Below are 13524 nucleotides of genomic sequence, written 5' to 3' on the forward strand. Positions count from 1 at the left end.
TTTGGACACTTAAAAATTTTGTCTTTATTCTTGCCAAATTTTATCATGATTTGAGGACTAAGTTTTTTTTCATTTATCTTTCCCAGTACTCAATGGAGTCTTTCTACATACAGACTCATATCATTGTTCAGCTCAGGAAATTTTTCTGCCATTATTAAAAAAAAATACTCCATTTCTCAATTCTGTCTCTTCTCACCTGTAAACAGTATTACTAGTGTTTCTATAAAAAGTGGATATCTGGACACAGACACACAGGGAGAATGCCATGTGAACATGAAGGTAGAGATTGTGGTGATGCATCTGTAAGCCAAAAAAAGGCCAAAAGTTGCCAATAAACCAACAGAAGCTAGGAGAGAAGCATAGAATATATTATTCCCCATAACCCTCAGAATAAACAATCTTTGCCAAAACTTTGATCTTGGACTTCTAGCTTCCAGAACTGAAACAATAAATTCCTGTTCTTTCAGACATCTAGTTTGTGGTACTTTGTTACTACAGCCCTAGGAAACTAATACAACTCTGTTCATACTCTCCATTTGTTTTGTCATTTCAGACATTGTATTCCATAGTCAAGAAGAATTTCTCAACATCCTCTCATAGACCATTAATTTGTTCTGTAGCTATGTCCATTTGATTTGTTTTTAAACCATTTATATTTTCATTATAAGGATCTAAAATTGGTTCATTTTCATTAACAGCCTATTCTTATTTCATGGATACAACAAGCAAATTTTGTTTTTCTGTATCAGCTTTATTTCCTTTGAGATGTACTAGATAGGATTGTATTAAATTTCAAGTAACAGAAATCACAACAAACTATAACTTACACAAGTAGTGAGTTTATTTTTCCCATGAATTAAAAAGTCCAGAAATGAACATGCAGAGTTGTCATCTAGGGACTAGGCTCCTTCCGTATGTTTTTTTTAAATTAAATTTTATTTTTTTTCTTCTTTGTATCCTGCCATTTTGAGCATGTGGCTTCACCCTTGTGGATGTAAGATGACTACGAAGCATTGGGTATATATTACAGACCAGAAGAGGAAAGACATAGTAAAGAGGAAGGAAGGATTGGTATCCATGTTAGTATGACAGATGCATTTGACAAAATCCAAAATTATAGTGATTTAAAGATGAAGTTTATCGATCTCTTATATTAATTAAATCTGGAGGTCCAGAGCTGATATTCCACCACACGGTGTCAGGAACCTAGGCAGCTTTTCTTTTTGTTCTGTCATTGAAAATATGCGGCTTCTTTAATGTGATCCAACATGATTGCTCAAGATTCAGCCATCATTTCTTTATCCCAGCTAGCAAGAAAATGGAACAAGGAGGACATGAACTTACATCTCCTGGCCAGAACTTAGTCATGTGACCACACTTAGCTGCTAGGGAGATGCCACTGAATTTCCCAGTGGAGTCTCCCCCTACCCCTTAGGAAGCCATAGACTGGGCTAAAATCAGAGCTCATAACAAGACTAAAGAAAAGAAGAATGAATATTAGGAGACAACTGGCCAGCTCTGTTACAATTAGGAAAGCAAAACTTACCCTTAAATACCCAACAGACTTCTATCTCAGTGGCCAGATCTGTTTTTCCTCTTACATGATTGAGAGGTAGAGTTTTGTTAAATCATTCATCAAAATTCTGGTAGTAAGGAAGAAAAGGAGAATGGATCTTGGGTAGGCAACTAGCAAGTCAGTCACACTTGTGTATAAGTTTTTCAATTTAAACAGTGATGCTTCTTTCATGCTATTTGTTTTCCTTAAATTATTAGTGATACCTGGTTATATGATCCTGCCTTTTTTTTTTTTTTTTTAAATCTTTTTGTTGTTTCTGGTGGTGGTGGTGGTGGCAATTACTCCAAGGATAACTTCCAGACTCCTTAGGTGAAAGAAATGTCACAGAACAGTACAGGAAGAACGAGGTGACACTGTTTAGATGGCCATAGCACAGGCGGCAAAGGCCACAGGCTGGAGGTGGGGGCACAGGGAAAGGCCCCCAGGGTGGCCAGGGGACACAGCAAGGACACAGGCAGGGTGGCCAAGTCTAGGGGACTCTCGCTCATCTGCATTGTTTGAATTCTTCCAGACAGAATGCCTCCAGGTGACACTTGGCAGACCATAACATCTGAATAATCATCATTATAGCGAGACTAAGGAAAGAAGCAAGTGGAGCAGGCGCTGAGGTATATTCAGAGGCTAAACCAGACGCAACAGAGCGGTGGAAAGCAGACCTGTGTGGTTAACATGGGTGGGACGGAGGCCTCTGGAGGCCCAGAGGCTGGTCTGGGGGTGTTGTGGAAAGCCGGGGTCTGGGGCTGAGCAAGTCACTGGCGTGGGTGCCTTCGTTCAGTGAAGATGCCCAGGTGCTTCCAGGCTGGAGGAGGATCTTGGCAAAAGGCAGCAGGCTCGCGAATGGTGAGAGCGCCAGCGAAAGCTCTCGGGCACCCCTCCGGGTGCATACCCCCGGTACTTCCGCAGATGCGGTTACAGGAGAGTACCTCTTGCCGGATGCAATCGTCTTCACCCGCCTGCCTCACGTGGTCCGACTTCACGGAGCTCACACCAGGTCCGCCAGGAGGCTGCCCTTGCGGTCGGAGTCCACTCCAGCTGCCCTGCGGTCTCAGTGCGGCAGACCCCGGAGAGCCTGCAGGTCTCTGACATGGACAGGTCCCTGACATCCAGCTATCGCTGCCTCAAAGCAAGGAGGCCACAACGGGGGACTGGTGACGGTCACTCACACAAGCGCAGCACGGGAACACAAGACTTTGGCAACCGCCGCAATCCACGTCACACGCAGGAAGATCACGCGAGAACGTGCTGGAGGCGGGACAGGGAGCCGCTGGTGAAGATGCGCATGTGCGGTCTCTCAGCTTCGCGTCTCATGTTGTCCTCCTCGTGTTCCACTACCGCCGGGCTCAGGTTCTTGTCGTCAGCCAGCTTGCTGAGGCGTGAGGACGCCATGGGGTCAGAAAGCGCCATATTCTTTTTTTCAGAGAAACTGCCTCGCCACCTATGCATTGTTGAAGTGAGGGCGGTTTTCTTTCTAGTTTCTATCCCTCGGGCTCGGACGTCGGGCAGTCGGGCTTGCCCCGCTGCGGGGTATGTGGGGGGGAGGGGCTTGGCCACCTTGTCCGCCTCGTCTTGTGCGATGTCCACCGCACTTCCCGGGAGCACCACTGGTGGTTGCGGCATTCCGGCCTGAGCCCACATGACCCCCTCCTCTTACAGTAGTGGGTGCTGGTTTCTGAATGTGCAAGTTCCTGTTCCTGAATGTTGCATCTGCTTATCACAGACTGCCTCTAGCGACTGCGAGGAGGTTTGGGAGGGTTCCGGTAAGGCAGAGAGTAGCCTGGTCTTCTGAGTGTGGAGATTTCATCTTCTAACCAGCATCCTGCCCAAGAACCCACACTCACTGCGCTTCCTGGGGCTAATGACTTCACGATTTTACTACCTGCTTAGAGGGAAGGACAGATCTCTTGGATGGTCCTTTGGAGGGCCTTGACAAATTACCCCAAGAGTTCGTTTCCGGTCCCTTTAGGGTTCTCCTTATTCGCTAACTCAGAACTGAGAGCATCCCAGGAGCAGCTGCCGCTTTTTGCAGAAGTTTTCTGATGAACAGACTTGGGGCTTTGGATGTATGTATGTATGTACGTATGGATTTATTTTTATTTTTGTTTTTGTTTTTTAGAGAGAGAGTACAAGTAGGGGAGAGGGGCAGTGGGAGACAGGGAATCTTAAGCAGGCTCCATGCTCAGTGTAGAACTCAGTGCTGGCTCCGATCTCACGACCCTGGGATCATGACATGAGTGGAAATTAAGAGTATGGCACTCAACCTGTGGACCTACCCAAGCACCTCTATATGTATTTATTTAACCTTTATTGGAATACAATTGACAAATAACATTGTGTAAGCTTAAGGTACACAGTATGTTGACTTGATACACTTAAATTGCAAAATGATTATGATCACAGTGTTTGGCTAACACTTGCATCATGTCCCATAATTACCATTTCCTTTTTGTGGTGAGAAGATTGAAGATATCTCTTCAGGATCCTGTTTTAATTATATTTGAATATATATCTAGAAGTGGAATTGCTGGATCACATGTTCTAGTTTTAATTATTTAAAAAAAACGTTTATTTGTTTATTTTTAAGAGCAAGAAAGAGCACAAGTAGGGAAGGGGCAGAGAGAGAAAGAGAGGGACAGAGAGAGAGAGAGACAGAATCTGAAGCAGGCTCCAGGCTCAGAGCTGTCAATGCAGAGCCCGCCTGGGGACTTGAATCCATGAACCATGAGATCATGACCTGAGCCCAAGTCAAGAGTCAGACACTTAAGTGACTGAGCCACCCAGGTACCCCTCTAGTTTTAATTTTTTGAGGGACCTCCATGGTGACTGTGCAATTTATATTCCAATCAGGTGCACAGAATTTCCTGTCTCCACATCCTCTCCAACACTTGTTATCTCTTGTCTTTTGGATAATAGCCATTCTGACAGGTGTGAGGTGATATCCCATTGTGATTTTGATTTGCAGTTTCTTGATGGTTAGTGAAGTTGAGTACCCTTTTATATACCTGTTGGCTGTATGTATGTTTTCTTTGGAAAAATGTCTTTTGATTCCACGGCTCATTTTTCAAGTCAGATTTTTCCCCCTCTATTGAGTTATATGAATTCTTCACGCATTTTAGATATTAACTCTTTATCTTAGATACAATTACAAATGTTTTCTCTCATTCCATAGGTTGCCTTTTCATTTTTTTGATTGTTTGCTTTGTTATGCAGAAGCTTTTTCATTTGATATACTCCTACTATTAATGTTTTGCTTTTGTTGCTTGTACTTTGGTGTCATATGCAAAAAACTGTTGCCAAGACCAATGTCAAGACCTTATGCTTTCTTCTTAAAGGTTTATGGTTTAAGTTTTATGTTTAAGTCTTTATTCCATTTTTTTTAAACATTTTTTTTTTCAAAGTATTTTTAAGTTTATTTTTGAGACAGAGAGAGACAGAGCACGAATGGGGGAGGGTCAGAGAGAGAGGGAGACACAGAATCGGAAGCAGGCTCCAGGCTCTGAGCCATCAGCCCAGAGCCCGACGCGGGGCTCGAACTCACGGACTGCGAGATCGTGACCTGAGCCGAAGTCGGACGCTTAACCGACTGAGCCACCCAGGCGCCCAAGTCTTTATTCCATTTTGATTTATTTTTTGTGAATAGTATAAAATAGAGGTCCAGTTTCAGTCTTCTGCATGTGGTTTTCCAGATTTGCCAACACCACTTATTAAAGAGACTGTCCTTTTCTGATTGAGTATTCTTGGCTCCCTTTTCTTTCTTTCTTTTTAAAAAAATTTTTAAAAATGTTTATTTTTGAGAGAGATAGAGACAGAGTGCAAGCAGGGGAGGGGCAGACACACACACACACACACACACACACACACACACACACACAGAATCTGAAGAGTCTCCAGGCTCTGAGCTGTCAGCACAGAGCCCAATGCAGGGCTCGAACTCCCCAACTGCTAGATCATGACCCGAGCTGAAGTCGGACGCTTAATGGACTGAGCCACCCAGGCACCCCTCTTGGCTCCCTTTTCAGCTATTAGTTGACCATATGTGCAAGGGTTTATTTCTGGTCTCTTGATTCTGTTCCATTGGTCTATGTGAGTGTTTTTATGACATTACAATACTGTTTTGATCACTATAGCTTTACAGTTTGAATCCGGAAGCATGATGTCTCCAGCTTTACTCTTTCTCAAGATTGCTTCGGCTATTTGGGGTCTTTTGTGGTTCCATACAAATTTTAGGATTGTATTTTCTATTTCTGTGAAAAGTGGCATTGGAATTTTGATAACAATTGCATTGAATTGATAGATGGCTTTGGGTGGTATGGATGTTTTAACAATATTCTTCTAATTTATGAAGATAGGTTATCTTTCCATTTGTTTATGCCTTCGTCATTGTTTCGTTAAAATCTGTGGTTTTCAGGGTACAGATCTTTTATCTCCTTGGTCAAATTTATTCCTAAGCATGTTATTCTTTTTTATGCTGTTGTGAATGGCATTGTTTTATTGTTTCTTTTTCAGATACTTTGTTGTTAATATGTACAAATGCAACTATCTTGTTGTTGAATTACTCCTTTTGCTCTTGTATTGTTTACTTGATATTTTTAAATTGTTTACTTGTGTTCTCTGGTAGCTCTCTGAGCATCTTTGGAAAAATTAGTTTGAATTTTTTGTTGGGTAATTCCTGTATCTTTGTTTCTTTGGGGCCAGTTAATGGAGTTTTACTGTATTCCTTTGGTGGAGTCATATTTCCTTGATTTGTCATGATCCCTGTAGCTTTGTGTAAGTACACATTTGAAGAAGCAGTGACCTCTTCCAGACTTTAAGAACTAACTTCTGTAAGGGTAGACTTTCACCTGTGGGCACAGACATGCTGAAGCTTGCTGTGACTTGGGTCTCGTGGCACAGAGTAGCAAGTACAGGAGCATGTGATGGCACCGGGTCTGGAGGAGTGTGTTACCTCTTTGGCTCAGGCCGCTGGGATCCACAACTTAAACAACTGTGTGGTCCTTTGTGACTGTTGTGGGAATGGGCATGCTGCAGTGGCTGCAAGAGCTGTTGGGGTCCTCAGTAGCATCTCCAGGTCCAGTGGCTAGGGACCAGGTCAGGCAGTGGTGATGGCTGGAGCCAGTGGTGTGCACACATTCAGTTGCAGGGACCAGCTGTAGGTGCCTATGTAGTGACAGAGGCCAGATGCAGACAGACATGTTTTGATGGGGCCAGGACAAGCAGCAAGGGCCAAGGCCAGCTATGGGCTCACTGGCAGCCTACGGGGCTCTGGCTGTCAGTGTGCTATCCTTTGGCTGTACAGTATCCCCCTGGACATTCATACTGTGAGAGGCTGGTGTTGGGGGTTGCACCAGGGGTGTGCAGGTACTTAGTTAGCTAGAGGATCTAGCTCTGAGTGTGCACATGGCAGTAGGTGTCAGCTGTGGGGGTCTAGGCTGGAGTCTGGTACTCACGTAGACACAGAGTCCTGGGCAGTCTAGATCCCAGGTTCATTGGGGGTTGGGGGGAAGGCAGAGTAGGAATAAGGGAAGGACCCAGGCAGCTGCTGGTATCAGCAAACATGAATACCTGTGGGGCAAAAGCTGGGGAATATGCAGGTTGTTGACAGAGCAGGTCACTGTGAACTGTGGTCACTCCCACTGGCTGTTCTTGGTAGTCTCTGCCTTCACCCTCTTGTTCCTAACCCTCTCTGTTTGTCTCAGCTTTGCCCCCTGGGTGGGGTGAGATCAAAGCAAGACCTTTGTGTAGCACCCCAAACAATGGAGAAGCTGGTGGCCCACCCTACTCTTTCCTGGTGAAAGGAATTCTTTCCAGCTGGGAAGTTCCTGTTGGCAGTGAGCAGTGGGATTGATGAAGGAGGCAAAATGAAAGTGTCTTCCTTCTCTTCTTGTGTGGTTATTCTCAGGATTTTTGTTCCACTGTTTTGCTAATGTTTCTTAAGTGGACTCCAGAAGCTCTCTCTCAGAGCTCTTTTTGTTCATGGATAGCTGTCTATTACTGAGCTTTGTGGGACAGAGGCTAGGATCTCCTATGTGGGTTGTCATTTTGGTGATGTCACTCCTCTTGGGGCTTTAGTTTTCATTCTATTTTATTTTTTTTATAATTTTTTTTAATGTTTATTTTTGAGGGACAGAGAGACCGAGTGAGAGCGGGGGAGGGGCAGAGACAGAGGGAGACAGAATTTGAAGCAGGCTCCAGGCTCTGAGCTGTCAGCACAGGAGCCCGACATGGGGCTTGAACCCATGAACTGTGAAATCATGACCTGAGCTGAAGTCAGACGCTTAACTGACTGAGCCACCTAGGCGCCCCTAGTTTTCATTTTAAATCCAATCTAATTTTACTTTTACACACAGGTAATATATAGGTAATTTGTGGTTTCCTGAGAGTATCTCTATGCTTGATAAAAAACACAAAAGTTTTCTGTCATTTCTAGGGATTTGGGGGCAGGCCTGCATACATACTCAGCTTCTTATGTACTCAGCTTCATATGTGCGCATCTTCTTAATCCAATCCTCCAATATAATTCTCTACTATATAATAAACTAAATAATCTATGTAGTAATAAATAGGTCAGTAATAATCGACTAAATAAAACGCTGATGTCCTGTGGGGTGTATTTATTTCCTTTGGATGATATAACAAATGGCCTCAAACTCGGTGGCTTGAAACAGCAGAACTTTATTTTCTCACAGTTCTGGAGTCCAGAGGTCTGAAATCACATTATGTTCCCTCCAAAGGCTTTTTGGAAGAATCCTTCTTTGCCTCTTTCAACTTCTGGTGGCTCCAGGTATTCCTTGGCTTGTGGCCACCTCCCTGCAATCTCTGTGTCCATCTTCACATGGACTTCTGCTCTTTGTCTTTGGGTGTCTGTGTGTTTCCCTCTTCTGTCTCTTATAGGGACACTTGTCATTGGATTTAGGGCCCACCTGGTTAACTGGGATAATCTTATCTTAAGATCCTTAACCTAGCTGCAAAGATCCATTTTCCCAATAATGTCATATTTAAAAGGCTGGGGTGTTAGCATGTGGACATAACTTTTGGGGGCCACCATTCAACCAAGCAGAACATCTGGAAGTCACATTTAGAAATACTCTGGTGTTATAAATTGCAGCATTTGGTATCTTGTGGAGTAGGTAAACATTACTGTTATATAATGCATATCTGCTCCCACAGATTCTTTTAAACTTTTCTCCAATTTCTTCCCCTTTGCTACCTTATCTGTAGGGGAGGCTTACAAAAAAGCAAAAGAAAAGTGTACTCACCAGAAATCTTTAACTGCCAGTATTTGCTGTACCCTTATGTCCTGAGAAGAATAGATAATAGTAATCAAACCACCTATTCTTTTCCTAAGTCCTGCACCAGTATTCACTCCATAATCTCACACATGGTTTTCTTTTGTGAGGCTAGGGTGAAATCCATAAAATAAATTAAATAATAGTGAACCCGAGTTGGACCTTTGCAATGCAGGTGACTCAGTTACAAGTAAAGCATTTCAAATTCTTGAGGTAAAATCACAGTGGATAATGCCAAGCTGCCATTCTTTTCCCAGCAGTTCATTCTCTAGGCATTAGGTTCTCTGAGGCTTTGGCTTAACTCTGCTTGGGGGTCATTTCTTTCTTTGTAAAAAAATTTTTAACATTTATTCAATTTTGAGAGAGACAGAATACAAGTAGGGGAGGGGCAGAGAGAGATAGGGAGGCAGAATCCAAAGCAGGCTCCAGGTTCTGAGCTGTCAACACAGAGCCCAATGTGGGGCTTGAACCCATGAACTGTGAGATCTTGACGTGAGCCAAAGTGGGACACTTAACTGACTGAGCCACCCAGGCACCCCCATTTCTTTCTTTTGTAAGAGGCAGTCAGAATCCTCCTGTGAACATTTCTTTTAAGTGGCCTGGATTATCGGCTTTCCTCATATACCATTTCGCGAGGTGCTTTTTTCTCTGGGGTAACTTGCAGGTAGAAGGAGTGAGATGATGGGGATAAGGTGTGACAGAAAACCTTAGGGACATGTGAAGCCCCCTCAGGGAACTGGAGATTTGGTTTGGTGTGTTCAGACCACTTGGCAGGGTCTGATTTCCTTTCCAGGCCCTAAATACTTATTGAGTTATTTTTAACCCCTAGCCCCAGGAGGTTTAGATCCCTTAGTAGATGGAACCCGGCATTTCTGACCTAACAGTGTGGCTAGTGTGGTGGTAACATGCTATGGGACAGGAAGATGAAACCATTCCTGACTAAAGAACCTGTTTTAGCAAGAGTATTAGTGCTTCCCTCTCTTCTCTCTCAGGGACACTGCCATGCAGACGCAAGGAATGCGGCGACTGTGAAGGTTGACCATAGACAAGGATTAGTAAGACTTAAAATTCTGGAGAGACAGGGAAACTGGATCTCAGGTCTATTTCTTTGTTCAAGGTTTAATGAGCTTTGAATTCAGGGAGAGAATCAGAGTGAACTCCATTGTTTAGGGAGATGATGCAGAACTTAATGGAGAAACCATTATATATTTGTAACAGGATGTTAAATGGGACTTTTCCCCTTGGGTTAGAATTTTAGCCAAAGCACAAAATGGAGAACATTAGAAAAAGGGCCACCTCTGTAGGGTGTCCTAAACATGGCATATCTTGCACAATTACCAACTGCCACCCCACTGTCCTGTCTCAGCCTGTGTAAGAAGAGGACTGGGAGAGGGAGGGAGTCATCTGAGAATTGGGTCTTTTGGAGGATGCAGTATTTGTGGTAAAAAGTTTAGCATCTTCTAGAAGCCCTGGGGTAGGGACAATAATAAGACAGTCTTTCTTGAAGACTGGGAGGTGCCTGTTAGTGGAGGAGGCTAGCTTTTCATTTCCTGTTTGGACACCTGCTTGGGCAGTGGAACTGACGACCTGTCCATATTCTTAGTCCAGTGGAGGAGAAGAGAATTATAAAGACATGACAGGACCAGGTGGGGTGGGGAGTGGCTGCACAGCAGGCTAGTGAGGTACCTGTGGGTCATCTGGACTTTGAGGAGGGTCCTTGAGCTATTTGCTGGTTTTTAGTCACTCAGGAGGCTGCAAGCTAGACCTTCCAGAATCCCAGCAGCAGAGGCCATGGGATGGGTTGCTGGTGTTTAGAGCCAAGGAAAGGGTCTTGTGACAGATTTTGAGGCTGAGCTTGATTTCCCACAGCAGGGAACAATAGTAGGGTGGGGAGGCCTTGGTTAGCATTTAAATGTTTGCTTTCTGAAGGCATAGTGGGTCAGAGGAGTTGTAACAAGAAAGAATAGTAACCTCTTCCAATCAGGTCAGGAGACATTCTTTGTTCCCCCTGGTGTTCTTTCTTGCCTCAGCCCTGGAGGAGGTAGAAGGTTTAAAAGGGTAGACAGGAGATGTGTAAAGAACAGGCCATGTCCCTTCCCTGTTCCAAGTGCCTGGAGCCGCAGTACAACATGTTTTGGGGAAAGAGAAAACTTTAAGTTATAGATGAAATTGACACTTTCAGTTGGGACTGGACTGAGTTAACAAATGAAAATATTTGGAAGCATGTGGAATCTGACCAAGATGTCATTAGGCACCAGAAAGGGGGCATCCATCCCACAGGGTTGGAAGCAGTGGCTGGGACTCTCCATGCACAGATTAAATTTTTTTTTTTTAACGTTTATTTATTTTTGAGACAGAGAGAGACAGAGCATGAACGGGGGAGGGGCAGAGAGAGAGGGAGACACAGAACCGGGAAGCAGGCTCCAGGCTCTGAGCCATCAGCCCAGAGCCCGACGCGGGGCTCGAACTCACAGACAGTGAGATCGTGACCTGAGCTGAAGTCGGACGCTTAACCGACTGAGCCACCCAGGCACCCCTCCATGCACAGATTAAACTGAATAGCTTACTACTTCTGTCCATTTCTAAGTCAATAGTGGATTCAAGTCAGGGACAAGACTCACACTCAAAACTCTTTGGAAAGCATAAAGCACTTTTTAATGTAGCAGTTAATAATAGATTTCACTTATGATTGGGTGGATGGGTAATAGTATTGATGCAGGTGGCAAGGAATATTTTTCACTTAGAACCTGATGGTTAAAAATAATATAGCATTTTCAGAACTCTTCATAAGTTGTTTGTTATTTTTAAGAAAATTACTAAACTAGTTTAAAACCTAGAAACATGTAGTACTGGAACATATCGTTTTATTTTCTATGTTATTTGTATTTTCAAAGAAGTAGCTCTTGATTGTTTCCACTGTTTTACTAATTCAATTCATTAATTTCTACTCTTATGAATTCCTTTCTTTATTTTACATTGATTTTGGTTTTTCTTTGCTTTAATACTTAATTTATTACAAGCAGTTTTCCTTTATCAGTACGCAACTTTAGTGGTATAAATTTCTTTTAGATAACAGCTTTGACTGTTTTTGTACATTTTAGGATATAATGGTATTATTATTATTTAGTATTAAACATTATATAAGAGTTAATTTTTCTCTTTGATCTAAGAATTACTTAGACTGGCCTTTAATTTCTAAGTGTTTAACTTTTGTTTCTTTTAATTTCAAATCTTTATCAGTTTATTGCTTTGGGAACAGAGAGGGTAACTTACACAATTTCTGCTTTTTGGAATTTATAGACTCTCTTTGTAGCATAATATGTGACAAATGTTTATATTTTTTATAGGTGTTGGAAAATAAGTTCTGTTTTCTGTAGAGTTGAGAGTTAGCTACTAGCACTTAAATCAGACTTACTAATGACAGGATTCAGAGTCTCCTTACCATTGTTTTTGACCAGTTAATCTGTTGAAGATTAGAATGGTGAGTGAAATCCTTCCACTACTATTATACTTATATGACTTTATTCTTGCCTTATTAGATGTTTTTGCTGTATATAAAGAAGTTCATGGAAATAATATCCCTAATTTGAATTATATTCTTCATCAATGTGAAATAATTCTACTTTCCCTTGAATTATTTAAAAACACTTGTGCAGCAGATTTTTTTATTATAATAAGTATTTGTTGTAAAATTCTAAAATAATATAAACTTGCATAAGTAAAAGCCAAGGTCTTCTTGGTCTCTTCCAAGAATTTCATTCCCACTCTGTACCATTATTAAAAGTTTGTTGTATAGTCTTCCAGACTTAAAAAAAACCTCTCTCTTTCTCTGTATGTGTGTGTGTGTATGTGTGTGTGTGTGTGTGTATATATATATATGTAATTTTAGATATGTAATCTTTTGAAATTCAATAATATGATATGGATAGCTGTGTCATATTTTAATGGCTACCCATTACTTAATTGTATAAATTTACCATAATTTATTTAACAATTCTCCTTTTTAATAAGTCTTTGAATTAGTGGTTTTTGCTCTTATATGCAATTTTAGATCTTGAATTCTCTTTTTATCTGATACAGTTTTGTGAAATTCTGTTCTTTATTTTTCATGAACCTGATATACCTTTGCCCATTCATTTGAAAAATACTGCTTTTGAAAGTATGTTTTTTTAAAAGTTTTCTGTCCAAATGTTTCCTTAACCATGAGGACTTCCCTAACCATGCTTTAAAAAATAGCACTTTCCTCCTCCACTTCACCTACTCTTCCTGATTCTTCTTCCTAGCTTTATTTCTCCATAGAGCATTTATCACCACCTGATACTTGTTTGTATATTTATTATTATTGTTTGTTCCTTCCCACCTCTCTAAACTAAAATGTAAATTCTGTGAGGACAGGAACTTGTATCTGTTTGGTTCATTACTTTATCCTCAGTTCCTGACATAATGTATGGCATGTAGTAAATACTCAATACGAATTTGTTGAATGGATATATTAATCCCTTTAGTTTAAAGTTTGTCTCTTTATTTTTTTGATTATTTTATTAAAGTTGACTGATGCTCCAAAGTTTAGCTTTGGCCTCACTCTTTACCTAAAATTGTGCCATTCAAGCTGTGGCTTTGTTTTCAAGTTTTAGAAGACCAAATCACCAAATGCCTACTCTAGTG

General features: G+C 41.9%; 1 protein-coding gene across 1 annotated transcript in view; it reads left to right on the forward strand.

Annotated features, from left to right (window-relative positions):
• Positions 1 to 273: 273 nt before the first annotated feature.
• LOC122218481 overlaps positions 274 to 13524 on the forward strand; it is a 144609-nt gene continuing 131358 nt past the window's right edge. The window contains exons 1-2 of the mRNA XM_042936705.1: positions 274 to 302; positions 2480 to 3026. Coding sequence (XP_042792639.1) covers positions 274 to 302; positions 2480 to 3026 — 576 coding nt within the window. The remainder of the gene's footprint in view (positions 303 to 2479; positions 3027 to 13524) is intronic.

Source organism: Panthera leo, chromosome B1, assembly GCF_018350215.1.
Source record: "Panthera leo isolate Ple1 chromosome B1, P.leo_Ple1_pat1.1, whole genome shotgun sequence".
NCBI lineage: Eukaryota > Metazoa > Chordata > Mammalia > Carnivora > Felidae > Panthera > Panthera leo.